General features: G+C 44.8%; 1 protein-coding gene across 1 annotated transcript in view; it reads right to left on the minus strand.

Annotated features, from left to right (window-relative positions):
• The window catches only part of ESPN (espin), a 397,424-nt gene that overhangs the window by 323,383 nt on the left and 58,151 nt on the right, over nt 1-15,890 (minus strand). Inside the window, exon 2 of the mRNA XM_068242154.1 lies at nt 1,975-2,168. Within this exon, the coding sequence (XP_068098255.1) occupies nt 1,975-2,168 (194 nt within the window). The remainder of the gene's footprint in view (nt 1-1,974; nt 2,169-15,890) is intronic.

Consider the following 15,890-nt stretch of genomic DNA (forward strand, 5'->3'; position numbering starts at 1 on the left):
GGTTCTGTCGGCATTGAATGTGTGGAATGTGCTGCACTGCTTGCCATTGGCAGAAGCTATACACACCCTCTCCAAGCTCTGTATGAGTCAGAGACTGAGCTACTCTCAAGCCTATCACACTCTAGTTAGAAGCCATGTCTTTTGTTTGTAAACACTGCCTAAAAATGGCAATTACAAGTCAGGATTGCAGCAGGGAGTGGCAGAAACAGCACAGAGGGGCCCAGGAGAACATAATGAATAGAATGGTATGCTTTTTATTGTAAGAATTTTAGAGTACAGATTCTCTTTAAAGAGACTCTGTAACAAAATTTTCAGCCTTAGTTCTTCTATCCTATAAGTTCCTTTGCCTGTTCTAATGTGCTCTGGCTTACTGCATCCTTTTCTAATTGCACAGTGGCTGTGTTATCTCTGTTATATGATCTAATCTGTTTTCTTCTGTCTGGGCTGGAATGTTTGGAATGTGCAGGGCTGCTTGTGATTGGATAGAAGCGATACACACCCTCTGCATGCCCCCTGCAGGCTCTGTATGACTCACACACTCTACTTATGTGAGCCTATCACAAACTGGTTAGTTTGTTTGTAAACACTGCCTAAAACTGTTAATTACAAGCCAGGATAACAGCAGAGAGTGGCAGAAACAGCACAGAGGGGCCCAGGAGAACATAATGCATAGAACGGTATGCTTTTTGCTGTAAAAATTTTAGAGTACAGATTCTCTTTAAAGGAATATTTATCAAGTAGAAAAATAAAATAAAAGATTGATACTAACCTCCGTAGTGGGAAACCTCTGGACGATGCAGTGGCTTCCTCTTCTCAATTGGTTTAGGTAAACTCCTAACATAAAGTGCTAATTGTCTCCATAGCCAGAAACACATGAGGAATTGACCAAGCTGGACCCTTTGATTTCCTTGTGGTCATAGCATCGTTCCTTCTTGAATCAGAGATTTTAAAAGTACCTTTGATCATCCATTTTTCAAATCCTCTATTCTGTACACCTGGAGGGAATGAGGGAGAGTGCCATAGCAACAGCAGGAGGGAGACTCCCCTATGTCACTTGGTGAGCTAGTAGCCACTTTCTGAAATTGTTGATCTAACCATGGTAGGCTTAGAATATCATGAGTAGCACTCTATTTCTATTTTAAAGGTAAACTGAAGTCAGAGGAATATGAAGGTTCCCATCTTCGTTCTCTAATAAGCAATGGCAGTGGCATGAGTTCTGTGCTGATGCTTTGCTCTGTCTAAAATTCTAATTCTCTTTTTGTAACACTTTGAATTATTCACCCAGAATGATAATTATACCAAGTGTACAGACCCAAAGTCTGGCTCCACTGGCTGCAAGGAAGGTGACAGCCTCACATGTTCCCTTAAAGCAGGGGTGTCAAACTAAAATACAAAATGGGTCAAAATTGAACACTGGGACTAAGTCACAGGCCACACTCAATGTCTAGTGGCCAACTCCCTCCCTTATAAAGTTCCCTGGGGTCTAATAGCCTCCGTTCCTCCCCTATATGGTTACCTGGACTCTACTGGTCCCCCTTCCCTCCCCATTACAGTTCCCTGGTGTATAATGCCTCCCTCCCCCATATAGTTACCCGGTGTCTAGTGGTCCTCCCTCCCTTCTATATACAGTTCCCAGGGGTTTTGTGTTCTCACCTCCCCTCTACAGTTCCTTGGTGTCTAGTGGTCCCCTAGCACCCCTTTACAGTTCCCTTGTGTCTAGTAGCCCCACTCCCTCCCCTTTACAGTTCCATGCTGTCTAGTGATCCCCCCTCCTTCCCCTATACAGTTCCCTGGTGTCTAGTGTTTTCCCTCCTTTGACTTCCCTGTTATCTAGGGCTTCACTTCCAATATAGCTTAAACATAATTCAAAGTGGAGAACTCATTAGGGGGCCAAATTTGATGGCTCTGTGGGCCATATTTGGCCTCCGGGCCAAAGCTTGACATGTGTGCATTCAAGTGATATGATGTACTTACTTTGGGCAGTAGTCTAAGAGCTGTTGCAGTGTGGGGAGATCTCCTTTGGCCGCGGCGTAGTGAACAGGAAGGGCTCCTGTGTCTGTTGCCACCATTGCATCATTTGTTCCGAAACGAAGCAACCAACCAATTATTTCATGGTGGCCGAACCTGGCTGCTAAGTGCAGAATCGTGGCACCAGAATTATCCTTGTCCTGCAGAAGACAAAAAAAATAATATGTTAGCTTTCTTTTTAACCTTGAAGGCTGAAATTGCAAGTAGTGAATCAAAGCTTCTAGCAGCTGATCCAATTTACCAGATGGAAAGCTAAAGTGAATAAATACCACAATTTAGTGCCCATATATTTGTAGATCAATAATCTGCCGATAACAATTTCTCAAAATGACTAATCAATCAGCTTCTGTTGTCTGAGATAAAAGCCCTGCTCTTTCTACCCCATTGTTTCCAGTGATTAGTCGGCTGATCTTGTTTGAGAAGGATTTAGAGACGCAAACAAGTTATTATTGATGTGCATAATTTTCTGACCCTTGGACCACCAGTGCTCATGTTATAGCCATAGAAGTCAACAAGACCATAACCCATGTACACATAATCCAAATTTAAGAAAAAAAAGTTCTGGAGACTTGACTTTAAGTTGTTTTTATGTTAGTCTTGTTGGGTTATGTCTAGATATTGTAGGCAACAGTAGCAGCAGAACTGAAGCATAGGGTGTATGAAATAGGTTGATGCAGTACCTGTGTAGCATCAGTGCTGGATCAATATTCAGCTTTATGATCTCCATTTATTGCTATGGAGCACTGAAGCTGCCTACATCAAAAATGACAAGTGCAGATATCACTTGTGCAGGACTTGCCATATCACCCAATTATTACCCCCCTAATGCCAGGCATACACGGCATGTTTCTGGATGCAATTATGTGCCGGATCGAGCCACTGGCTCGATGCCGGGGCATCCCCGCTCGTCCGCGTGGATCGATTCCCGCTCGTCCCCGCCGGGGATCGAGCGGGGAATCTATCCGGCAGGTCATCGGACCTGTCGGATATTATCAATCGAGCCCATCAGCGGCTCGATTGATAAGGAAAGAAAGTGCCGTGTATGCCCAGCATAAGGTATACAGGAGCCACTGTAATCTTCACTCTGCTCATTTCAGCACTGAGGATTTTCCTGCTGGATCTTTGCATTAATTAAGAGATCAAAAAAGAGGTGCAAGAAAAAGGGGTGGATGAGAGGAGAATGCCATTAGCAGTGTAGCAGTTGCATTTAGGATGGATCCCTCTCCTCTCCTTTATCGTATTGCAACTTCTCCCTCTACTCTCCTTTATCGTATTGCAACTTCTCCCTCTCCTCTCCTTTATCGCATTTAGGATGGTGTCTGGAGATAAGTACAATTAGGTAAGCAGGCTGCACAAATCAAGAAAGCTTTTTAAGTAGCAGAACATTAGGCAGAGTAGCTGCCCGAGGCCATAGGTATCCACGGAGAAGCCTTGTACCCCCATTCCAAACAGAGGGGTTTATTTAGAATGCATTACACTAAAATTACTACAAGTAAAATCAGGCCAAGAGAGTGAGACCCTAGAGAACCAAAGATGAGAGGATTTGTAGGAACAGAGCATGGTCCACTGTATCAAAAACTAATAAAAGATGAAGTAAAAGAAGCAGATCACAGCCTTCAGATTTTGCATTTAACAAGCCTTTGACAATGACCATTTCTGTGGAGTGATTAGGGTACAAATCAGGTTGGACTTAAATAGAGACTAGTGCTGGACGAGACAAACAAGCAGTTTGGAGGAAAGGGAAGAAGAGAGAAGGGCAGTTGTTGGGGTAGGGATGCAAGATGTAGATAAAGCTTAATGTAAACCTCCGGACTAAAAATCTACTCAGCAGAACTGAAAAGGCTTGGTGTTTCTTTAACAGTTTCACAGCATCAGAACTTTGTTTTTCTTACCAAAGCATCATTTTTAGCAGCATTTTTAGCTAAGCTCCACCCACCAAAGAAAACTGCCCGGGCTTTTTTCCCTGATGCTGTGCAAAGCATGATGGGATTTCCAATGCTGTTATTCACGTTGCCTAGCAACTGGGAGGCGTGATCAGCACACAGGACAGTTGGAACTGTGTCTCATGCTCCCTGTCACCTCCTTTTAACCAAAAAGGTTATGGCTGCACTAATGAAATCAAACATTTGCCTGTTCTTTTAAAACAGGGTGGGTAAGAGAATATATTACCTATCTATTTTAATTAACATAACTAATGTAACTTAATGACAGTATGTTTTTGTAGGCTGCAGTTCCTCTTTAACCAGGATTGGTAGTATTTACAGCATGTTTAAACATGGAAGGGAAGATACCTGTGGAAAGGTAAAGCTGAAATCAGTGCCTACACCAGGTATGATGGAACACTGAGGAGGAAGAATGCTTTGGGAAGAAAATAGGATAAAGGACAGGTAGAAAGACAAGACTTGGAGTTTAAGAGGATACCCTCTAGTCGTTTAATTGAAATAAAACAGTTAGGCCCTGTTCACAGTGGTGAGTTCCATTGCAAAATAATACTGCATGTCAACTCACTGCCCATATTATTCTATGGGCCTTTTCAAAGTGCTGCATTTGTAACTGATCACGTTATTCTATTTCGTTCCACGCAGGCTTCGTATTAAAGTCTATGCCCAGTCTCCCTTGCAGTTGATACTCATAATGCGTGCATTATGCAAGTGACCACTGTGAACCTAGCTTAAAAAAATAATTTGAGGTTTGAGTGCAAAAATGTGGCTGTAAAATGAAGTTGATGTTGTCAGTTTTATCTTTAAGGCCCTGTTCACAGTGGTCAGTTGCATTGGAAAATAATTCTGCATGTCATCTCATTGTCCATGCAATTCTATGGGCCTGTTCACAGTAATGGATCGCGTTATTCTAATTTGCTGCATGCATGCTTTGTTTTAAAGACTATGGTTTCCATTGCAATTCACAGTCATTATAACGCGTGAATTATGTAACTGACCACTGTAAACTTGGCCTAAAAAAATGTTACAGCAAGGCTTGGTGTACAGAGGCGCCAGAGTAGAATAAAAACGTTTAAAAACCGTCTAAAAGAGGGGGATGTTCAGGTGGACTTACCTCCCTCAAAAATATAAAACTCAATTGAGTCACAATATATCAATACAAAAATATTTTATTGAACTCCACTTAGTGCAACGCGTTTTGCAGGTGTGGTCCTGCTTCATCAGGCAAACAGGAGTATAACTCAATGGGTCTAGATGCAGAAGTGAGCGCCTCTGTCACAGAGGCGCTCACTTCTGCATCTAGACCCATTGAGTTATACTCCTGTTTGCCTGATGAAGCAGGACCACACCTGCAAAACGCGTTGCACTAAGTGGAGTTCAATAAAATATTGTTGTATTGATATATTGTGACTCAATTGACTTTTATATTTTTGAGGGAGGTAAGTCCACCTGAACATCCCCCTCTTTTAGACGGTTTTTAAACGTTTTTATTCTACTCTGGCGCCTCTGTACACCAAGCCTTGCTGAAATCTTGAGTCCACCCTCGGTGGAGGGGTGCTACCCCGTTTTCTATCTACAGAGAGTGACATCTTAAAAACCTGAGTGGGGTCAGGTTCTAATACTCCCCACCTGCACTTGAAGTAGTTGCTTGTGGGTAACCCATGTTTGTGAGTATATCTAAATATTTTGCTTTTAACCACAACCAATTTAACAATACTACACCATATCGGCAAAAGGGACGCATGACATGGAGCGAGCGATCGAGTGAGTAATTACACACCAACCACTTCTCCAGCACTGCAGGGAGGCAGAAGAGGAGGGCCCATGTGGAGGGATGTAGGGATAATGTGGTGGCTGGTTAGTGTACTGGTTAAGGGCTTTGCCTTTGACATGGGGGACCAGGGTTCCAATCCTGACTAGGTCAAGTACCTATTCAGTAAGGAGTTCAAGGCAAGACTCCCTAACACTGCAGGGTGGCTTCTTGAGCGCGTCCCAGTGGCTGCAGCTCTTGAGCACTTTGAGTCCGACAGGAGAAAAGCGCTATACAAATGTTTGGATTATTATTATTATTAATAATGTCAGCCCCTCTCCCCACTGCTTCCTTGGGACAAAATGCCAAATAACGTACCAGGTAAGTTGTTGGAAGTTGGAGCCTTTTCCAGCCACAACGTACCTAGTACGTGATTGGCAGGGAAAGGGTTAATGGTCATTTTTCATATTCATATTACAACTGATCTGTTCACATTATAACTGGATCTGTTTTTCTGGCACACTGTATGCTGCTCATTTCTGCGCAGTTTATCTGAGGAGGCAGCAACTTTTATATAATACATTATAATACTGTATACACATAAGGTGTATCTTAACACATATTGGACTTGATTCACTAAACCGTGATATCACACCTTATCAACGATATCACACTTTATCAAAGTTAACACGCCTTATCAGAGTAGCATAGCTAGCGCTACAAACTTATTACTGCTAATTGGCAATGGCACTTGTCCTGCCCTGAGCCCCTGCGGGTTTTATAGTGCTCGCTATGCTACTCTGATAAGGCGTGTTAACTTTGATAAGGTGTGATATCGTTGATAAGGTGTGATATTTGAGTTATCACGGTTTAGTGAATCAAGGCCATTGTGTGAATGAAGCCATACAGATAAAACCTGACTCCAACCAAAACTGTTTAGCTATGGATAAGAAGGGAAAGTGTTAAACTAGGAATACACATATCTATTCCTCAGGACAATTCGATAATTTGTCTAATCTGCCAGAAATCTATTGCTCTAACATATCCAACCGATTAACTTCTATTCAATTTTAGCTATTTGATTGAAGAAAGAATAACCCGAAATGTAGAAAAATCTTTCCGGGAGTGGGTGGGAAGGATCAATGGCGATGTATCAGATGAGCATTACAATGCTAGTGGTTCTGTTTTTTTGTTTTTTAATTCTCCCTTCAGACTCCCTTAACGTTTCAGTAATGTGTACAGTTTTGCCATACTGGTATGTTCATGTTTGGTGATTGTTATAAGCTTCATTTGTTCCCTGTATTTATTATTATTAATATTGTTTATTTATGAAGCGCCAACATCTTCTGCAGAACTTTTGCATATGGTGTATAGTCATGTCACTAACTGTCCCTCTGTGGAACTCACAATCAAATCTATTCCCTACCAGAGTCAGTCATTGCATACTTTAATGCAGAATACAGATTTGGTAATGACAGTGATAAAAGTAACATGATAAATAAAACGTATAATCATTTTCAGATGACACAAAAGAGCCCTGCCCTTGCAAGCTTACAATCTAAAGGGAATGGGGGGAATGGTGTGTGACTGCTTCAACAAGATGGCGCCAGACTCGGACGCCACGGCCACAGGGCTCTGGCCTTTTTCACTTTTTTGAGGAGGTCTCTCCCTCCACTCACCTCTGGCTTCACATCTCGCTCTGGGGTAAGAGGCGGAGGACATCGGCGGAGTCAGTCTGGCCCTGCAACAGCCACGGACCACGGGTGGGAAGGCAGGACAGAGGATCAACTGTTCGGGAGCTCACGTGCAGCATGGAGCCTAGCAAGCACGGAGCTCCGCTGATCTGCCGCCACTGCCCCCGGACCATCAGGGACACCTTCCGTGCCGACCCCATGCAGGAATTGAAGGCCCGATGACCAGGAAGGCTCCTAGGGGAGAGGCCACCATCCTCCACACACTCCAGCCACGGAGGATGATGCCATGCAGGCCTCCAGCGGATCGGTGCGCCCGACTGAACAAACCGCCTGCGAGCCAACAGTGTGTCCTGTATCAGCTGTTCGGGCTTTTTTCTTTTCTCGGGCACTGCCACTTTCGGTGCTGCCCGGCTGCTTCCCCGAGCCAGCCCCTCAGCCATTGCCAATCCATGCGGGCAGGAGGCCTGACCACCGCTGCTTCCTGCCGGGCCTCCCACGTGGTAGTGGGTCTTTACCAGCCGCGGCCCCCAGCCTTACCAGGGTCATCTGCCACTGCCGAGGCCCGTGTCGTCCACCACTCAGCCGGGAGAACCAGCGGTCAGGTCAGCCTGCTCCACCACCCACCACTCAGCCGTGAGGTCCAGCGGTCACCCACCACTCAGCCGTGAGGTTCAGTGCTTAGCCTGCTCCACCACCCACCACTCAGCCTGGAGGACTAGCAATCTACACCTGGCGACTTCTCCACAGGGATGGACTCTGTTTGGACTGTTTTGTCGGACCCTGGGATGCTTTTTTTCTTATCCTGGAGCCCTGGGGGGGACTCTGCCTCTGTCTCTCTCCTCTTGCCCTGGTTCTTCCTCTGTTCTTTCTCTTTTCTCTTTCCTTCCTAAGTCTTTTAGCTATTCCTGCTGTTTCTCTCTCTCTTTCACTGTCCACTCTCTCCAGGACACACGGCGGGGCGTCTGGAGCAGCTGCGGAGCTGGGCGAGCGCCACTGGCAGAGGGCCACCAGCTGCTCCCCTCACACAGCTCTCCAGACTCCCCCATGCGTCCGTCATTATAGCTAGTGTGCTGTATTTATAGGTATATGCTACTTGTACTACTGTACCTGACTGTACATGTTGGATTGTATGCATGTGTTTGTACCATCTCCGACCCTCTCTGAGCTAAAAATAATTCCGGGTACAACCCCTGTTGTACTTGGCGAATTAAACGTGATTCTGATTCTGAAACAAGAGGAGCGGTTGTATACAACAAATATATAGAGGCAGTGTGTTTTAGAATATGTAGTAAGAATGCAATTTGGTCTTAGTACAAAGGGAATTGGCCTAAGGTAGCGCATATGCTTGTCGGAACAAATTAGTTTTTTAGAGAGCGTTTAAAGGTAACAAAGGTTGGCGAGTGACGGATGTGTTGTTGGAGTGCATTCTAGAGGAGGGGTGTAAGGAGGTAATTCTAGAGGAGGACAACAGAAGATCATGTGCAGAGCTGAGATTATAATTGGGTTGGTATCTGGAAATTAGAGAGATTGTGGAGAGCTTTGTAGGTTAGGGTTAAAGTGAACCTCCGGACTAAAAATCTACTCAGCAGCACTGAAAAGGCTTGGTGTTTCTTTAACAGTTTCACAGCATCAGAACTTTGTTTTTCTTACCAAAGCATAATTTTTAGCTGCATTTTTAGCTAAGCTCCACCCATCAAAGAAAACTGCCCGGGCTTTTTTTCCCTGATGCTGTGCAAAGCATGATGAGATTTCCTATGTTGTTATTCACGTTGCCTAGCAACTGGGAGGGGTGATCAGCATACAGGACAGTTGGAACGGTGTCTTATGCTCCCTGCCACCTCTCAACCAAAAAGACGGCTGCCCTCATGAAATCAAACATTTGCCTGTTCTTTTAAAACAGGGTGGGTAAGAGATTATATTATCTATCTATTTTAATTAACATAACTAATGTAACTTAATGACAGTATGTTTGTTTAGGTTGAAGATCCTCTTTAAAAGTTTGAACTGGATCCTCTGGTTAATTGGCAGCCAGTGAAGAGCTTGACAGAGAGGGGTATTTTAGTTGTGTCTTGAGTGAGAAAAGGTTGGATGCGAGATATATTTTTGAGTTGGAGATGACAGGAGCTGGTTAGGGAGTGAACAGGAGGAATAAAAGAGAGAGATGAGTCGAATATTACCCCCAAGCACCGTGCTTTGGGAACTGAAGTTATAGGAGTGTTATTAACATTTATTGTTACTTCAGGCAGAGAAGTGGACAGAGACGGTGGAAAAATGATTAGTTCTGTTTTAGTCATATTAAGTTTTAAGTAGCGAGGGGACATGAAGGAGGATATAGCAGACAAGCAGTCAGGAACATGTGTGAGGAGGGAGTTAAAGAGACTCTGAAGTCTCATAAAAATCCTGTTTTTATTTCAAACTGTGTTTAACATTATTGCCCTAAAACGCCGCATTCCCGCGGCTGAAATCTAACTAAACCCCCCCTAACTCCCTGAGGGGCTATCCGGGCAGTGCTTCCATGAGAGGCAGAGCTTTCAGCCGCAGCTCTGCCTCTCAGTGCTTCTATCAGCACTGATCGCCGCCTCCGCCCGCCCCTCTCAGTCTACCTTCACTGAGAGGGGAGGAAGAGAGGCGGAGATCCGCCGCTGATAGACGGGCATGGAGGCAGAGCTGCGGCTGAAAGCTCTGCCTCCTCCAGCAGCAAAATCCACGACCAAGAAAGTCGTGGATTTTGCGGGGGAGAGGTATGGGGGACTTAGGGTGGATTTAGTTAGATTTCAGCTGTGGAAATGCAGCGTTTTAGTTAGGGCAATAATGTTAACCACTTGAGGACCGCCCCCAGCCGATGGGCGGCGGCAAAGACCGGGCCCAAACGACCGCAATACGCCCATCGGCGGGGGCGGCATCAGAGGTGGCTGTGCGGCGATCGCGTCATTAATGACGCGATCGCCGCCGGCAATAGGCTCCGCCCACCCTACTCGGAAACCCGCCGGCCAATCAGCAGCGCCGGCAGGTTTCAAACTTGCGCGATCCGGCCAATCAGAGTGTATAATACACTTTGTTATTGTAACAAAGTGTATTATACTGGCTGCCTCCTCCTCTGATGGTCACATCGCCGCCGGACCATCAGAGAGGAAGGCAGCCCTGACAGTAAGCACAGCAACTCTCATTTTTTTACCCACAGACCACCGAATCGCCCACCCCAGCCCTCAGGACCCCCCCTGACCAGCCCAGCACACCCCTGGTTGCACCCAAGCACTCACATAAAAACCCATCAATCACTCCCTGTCACTAACTGTCAACGCTATCCCATAGACTAGGTCCCTAACTGCCCCCTAGGGTCCCCTGATCACCCCCCCCCCCCTACCCTCAGATCCCACCCAGACCCCCCACCCCCCTGTATACTGTATACATTTGTATACAGCTGCCTTCTGCCTTACCCACTGATCACCTGTCTATCACTTGCCTATCACCCCTTGTCACCACCACCCATCAGAGCAGACCCTAAACTGTCCCTTGGGGGCACCTGATCACCCACCCAGACCCTCAGATTGCCATCAGACCCCCCCTCCTGATAACCTCCCCAGTGCATTGTTTACATCTATTCTCTCCTGTAATCCCTCACTGATCTCCTATCGTCTCCCCCTGTGTCTGCCACCCACCAAATCAGGACCCAGTCTGCCCCGTGCGGGCACCTAGTCAACCCTCCACACCCTCAGATCGCCCTCAGACCCCCCCTCCCCCCCCCCCCCAATCACCTTCCCAGTGCATTGTATTTGATTGTGCTGTAATTGTATTTGATTGTGCTGACATTCAATTTAATTGTGCTGACATTCAATTTGATTGTGCTGTAATTGTATTTGATTGTCCCGTGATTGGCTTTGGTTGTGTGGGACTTGGTGTCACCCTTGTTCCAGAAGGGGTACCATCTTTTTGTGGACAATTATTACACAAGTGTGGCCCTCTTTCAGCACTTAAAAATAGAAAAAATCCGATGCTGTGGCACCGTGCGGCCTAGTCGCCGGGGCTTCCCCCAACGGCTCATTACCACCAGACTTGAACGGGGGCAGAGGGCCGCCTTGTGTGCTGACGACCTGCTCGCGGTGAAATGGAAGGACAAGAGGGAGGTTCACTTCTTGTCCACCATTCACGCAGACACGACAGTTGAAATTCAACGGCGAACTGAGGTCATTGAAAAAACCCTTGTCGTCCACGAGTATAATACTAACATGGGAGGGGTGGACTTCAATGACCAGAGGTTAGCGCCCTATTTAGTTGCCCGAAAAACAAGACGCTGGTATAAAAAAGTGTCTTTTTACCTCATTCAATTGGCAATTTACAACAGCTTTGTTCTCTACAGTAAGGCTGGGAGAACTGGATCGTTTATTCAATTTCATAAACAGATCGTGATGGAACTCCGGTATCCAGGAGGTGCCGTGGCCAAACCCCAAGATGCAACTAGCCGGCTGCATGGAAGGCATTACGTCTATCCAATTCCGAGTACCCCAGGTCACCGAATCCGAAGAAAACGTTGTCGTGTCTGCAACAGGGCTGGAATAAGGCGTGACACCACTGTTTATTGTCCCACCAGTCCTGACCAGCCTGGCCTATGCCTAGGGGAGTGTTTTGAGAGGTACCACGAGCAGGTACACTATTAGAGAGTAGGGAACTCCAATCACAGCGGTAGGCACACAAGGGTCTCTCAGTGCTATTTCACACTGCTGCGATGCGTTAGGGCAAAATTCCTAGCGAAAGTCACACTTTGCGGTCCCGGAAGTGCTTGACTTAACGCTAGTGCATGCCTACGTTACTGCGTGGCTTCTGTGGCAATTTCGATCGGCCCGGAAGTCATGTTAGTCTATGGCGACGCAGTTCATTACTAGGCCGAATGCTACTCTGGTGGTATTCCCTGAAGGTCTGTTTTGGACGTTACGGTGCGGCGGGCTCGACCCACCGGATATGTCAATATGCAGTGTGAAACCAAACATCTGGTTTCGAGAGATCGTAATACACAGGGTTGCCAGAAACCTCTCCTTTCACTTGGGACAAAATGCGTAATGTACTTCGCCACAACTCTGTGCAATTGCACTTCGCACATTGTCCCATGGGGGAGGAGAGGTTTGTCCTCGGGAGTTAAGTTAAAAAAAAAAAAAAAACAAGAAACAGGTAAGCAAAGAATTTAATGTTTGGTTTGCAATGTTAAGGTTTTTATTAAAAAAGTTCAAAGTTTATTAATGTTAATGAAGTAATTGCTTTGCTGCTTGCTTGTTTTTTGGGTTTTTTTGTATTTTTTTTTCTCTTTTTCCATCCAATAACCTTCCAGGTGGACCGAGCGAACGACTAACCAGCTGCAGCACTGATGGTGCATCCTGACAGAACATTGCGCGTCTGTCAGCTTACACACAAGTCGGTGCATGCAGCGCTGCAGGACGAGTTTTCTCCTCCGCAGTCAAAAAGATACGTTTGCAGAGGCATATGGGCCGAGGAGTGTTGTTGGGGTTTCATATGCTTTGGCAAGCACTTTGTATCAAAAAAGAACTCTGGCAATGATTTGTTCATCCACATCGATCGGTGTGAATGGATAAATCAGGTTTGCCAGGGCATACGAGCTGGTGGGTTTGGATTTTTGGGGCGGCAGCTCCTATGTCCTGGCAGACGCCTTCCCCTCCTTTTTGTATTGTTTTGTCTTTTTACTTCTCTCTTTTTTCTATCCAGACCGACCAATCAGCTGCAGCACTGATGGTGCATCCTGACAAAACATTGCGCGTCTGTCAGGTTACACAAAATCGGTGCATGCAGCGCTGCAGGACGAGATTTCTCCTCCGCAGTCAAAAAGATACGTTTGCCGAGGCATATGGGCCGAGGAGTGGTGTTGGGGTTCATACGCTTTGGCAAGCACTTTGTATCAAAAAAGAACTCTGGCAATGATTTGTTCATCCACATCGATCGGTGTGAATGGATAAATCGGGTTTGCCAGGGCATACGAGCTGGTAAGTTTGGATTTTTGGGGCGGCAGCTCCTATGTCCTGGCAGACGCCTTCCCCTCTTTTTTTTTTTTTCAAATTTTTTTGGCAGATATTTTTTCATCCACATTGATTGATTGATTGTTTGATGTTCATTTTTCCTTTCAGCCCAGAGTGCATTACCCTTATACCCAATATAAGGAGTATAGCAGAAACTCCTAATACTGGCCATACATGTAATGATTGCAGAGACCCTAAAATGCCAGGACAGACCCCACAAATGATGCCATTTTGGAAAGAGGACACCCCAAAGTATTCCGTTAGGTGCATGGTGAGTTCATAGAATATTTTATTTTTTGTCACAACCTAGCAGAAATTGTGTTGTTTTTCTTTTCACAAAATGTCATTTTCCGCTAACTTGTGACAAAAAATAAAATTTTCTATGAACTCACCATGGCCCTCATGGAATACCTTAGCGTGTACTCTTTCCAAAATGGGGTCATTTGTGGGGTTTGTTAACTGTCCTGGCAAGTGGGGGGGGGGGGGTGCTAAATTGTAAGCACCCCTGTAAAGCCTGAAGGTGCTTATTGGACTTTGGGCCCCTTAGCACAGTTAGGGTGCAAAAAAGTGCCACACGTGGTATTGCCGTACTCAGTAGAAGTAGTATAATGTGTTTTGTGGTGTATTTTTACATATACCCATGCTGGGTGGGAGAAATATCTCTGTAAATGACAATTTTTTTTTTTTTTTTACACACAATTGTCCATTTACAGAGATATTTCTCCCACCCAGCATGGGTATGTGTAAAAATACACCCCAAAACACATTAAACTACTTCTCCCGAGTGCGGCGATACCACATGTGTGGCACTTTTTTGCACCCTAACTGCGCTAAGGGGCCCAAAGTCCAATGAGTACCTTTAGGATTTCACAGGTCATTTTGAGAAATTTCGTTTCAAGACTACTCCTCACGGTTTAGGGCCCCTAAAATGCCAGGACAGTATAGGAACCCCACAAATGACCCCATTTTAGAAAGAAGACACCCAAAGGTATTCCGTTAGGAGTACTGTGAGTTCATAGAAGTTTTTATTTTTTGTCACAAGTTAGCGGAAAATGACACTTTGTGAAAAAAAACAATAAAAATCAATTTCCGCTAACTTGTGACAAAAAATAAAATCTTCTATGAACTCACCGTACTCCTAATACCTTTGGGTGTCTTCTTTCTAAAATGGGGTCATTTGTGGGGTTCCTATACTGTCCTGGCATTTTAGGGGCCCTAAACCGTGAGAAGTAGTCTTCAAAACAAATGTCTCAAAATGACCCTTGAAATCTTAACGGTACTCATTAGACTTTGGGCCCCATAGCGCAGTTAGGGTGCAAAAAAGTACCACACATGTGGTATTGTCGTACTCAGGAGAAGTAGTATAATGTGTTTTGGGGTGTATTTTTACACGTACCCATGCTGGGTGGGAGAAATCTCTCTGTAAATGGACAATTGTGTGTAAAAAAAAATCAAAAGATTGTCATTTACAGAGATATTTCTCCCACCCAGCATGGGTATGTGTAAAAATACACCCCAAAACACATTATACTACTTCTCCTGAGTACGGCAATACCACATGTGTGACCCCTTTTTGCAGCCTAGGTGCGCTAAGGGGCCCAACGTCCAATGAGCACCTTTAGGCTTTACAGGGGTGCTTACAATTTAGCACCCCCCAAAATGCCAGGACAGTAAATACACCCCACAAATGACCCCATTTTGGAAAGTAGACACTTCAAGGTATTCAGAGAGGGCTATGGTGAGTCCGTGGCAGATTTCATTTTTTTTTTGTCACAAGTTAGCAGAAAAAAATTTTTTTTTTAATTTTATTTTTTTTGTCACAAAGTGTCATTTTCCGCTAACTTGTGACAAAAAATAAAATCTTCTATGAACTCACCATGCCTCTTTGTGAATACTTTGGGATGTCTTCTTTCCAAAATGGGGTCATTTGGGGGGTATTTATACTATCCTGGAATTTTAGCACCTCATGAAACCTGACAGGTGCTCAGAAAAGTCAGAGATGCTTTAAAATGGGAAAATTCACTTTTGGCACCATAGTTTGTAAACGTTATAACTTTTACCCAATCCAATAAATATACACTGAATGGTTTTTTATTTATCAAAGACATGTAGCAGAATAACTTTCGCGCTCAAATGTATAGGGAATTTTACTTTATTTGAAAAATGTCAGCACAGAAAGTTAAAAAAGTCATTTTTGACAAAATTCATGTCTTTTTTAATGAATATAATAAAAACTAAAACTCGCAGCAGCAATCAAATAGCACCAAAAGAAAGCTGTATTAGTGACAAGAAAAGGAGGTAAAATTCATTTAGGTGGTAGGTTGTATGACCGAGCAATAAACCGTAAAAGAGGCAGTGGTCTGAATGGAGAAAAAGGCTCTGGTCCTTAAGGGGCTAAAAGACTGTGGTCCTGAAGAGGTTAAACACATATTTGAAATAAAAAGAGGATTTTTATGAG

The sequence above is a fragment of the Hyperolius riggenbachi genome, chromosome 6 (genome assembly GCF_040937935.1).
Source record: "Hyperolius riggenbachi isolate aHypRig1 chromosome 6, aHypRig1.pri, whole genome shotgun sequence".
NCBI classification, from domain to species: Eukaryota; Metazoa; Chordata; class Amphibia; order Anura; family Hyperoliidae; genus Hyperolius; species Hyperolius riggenbachi.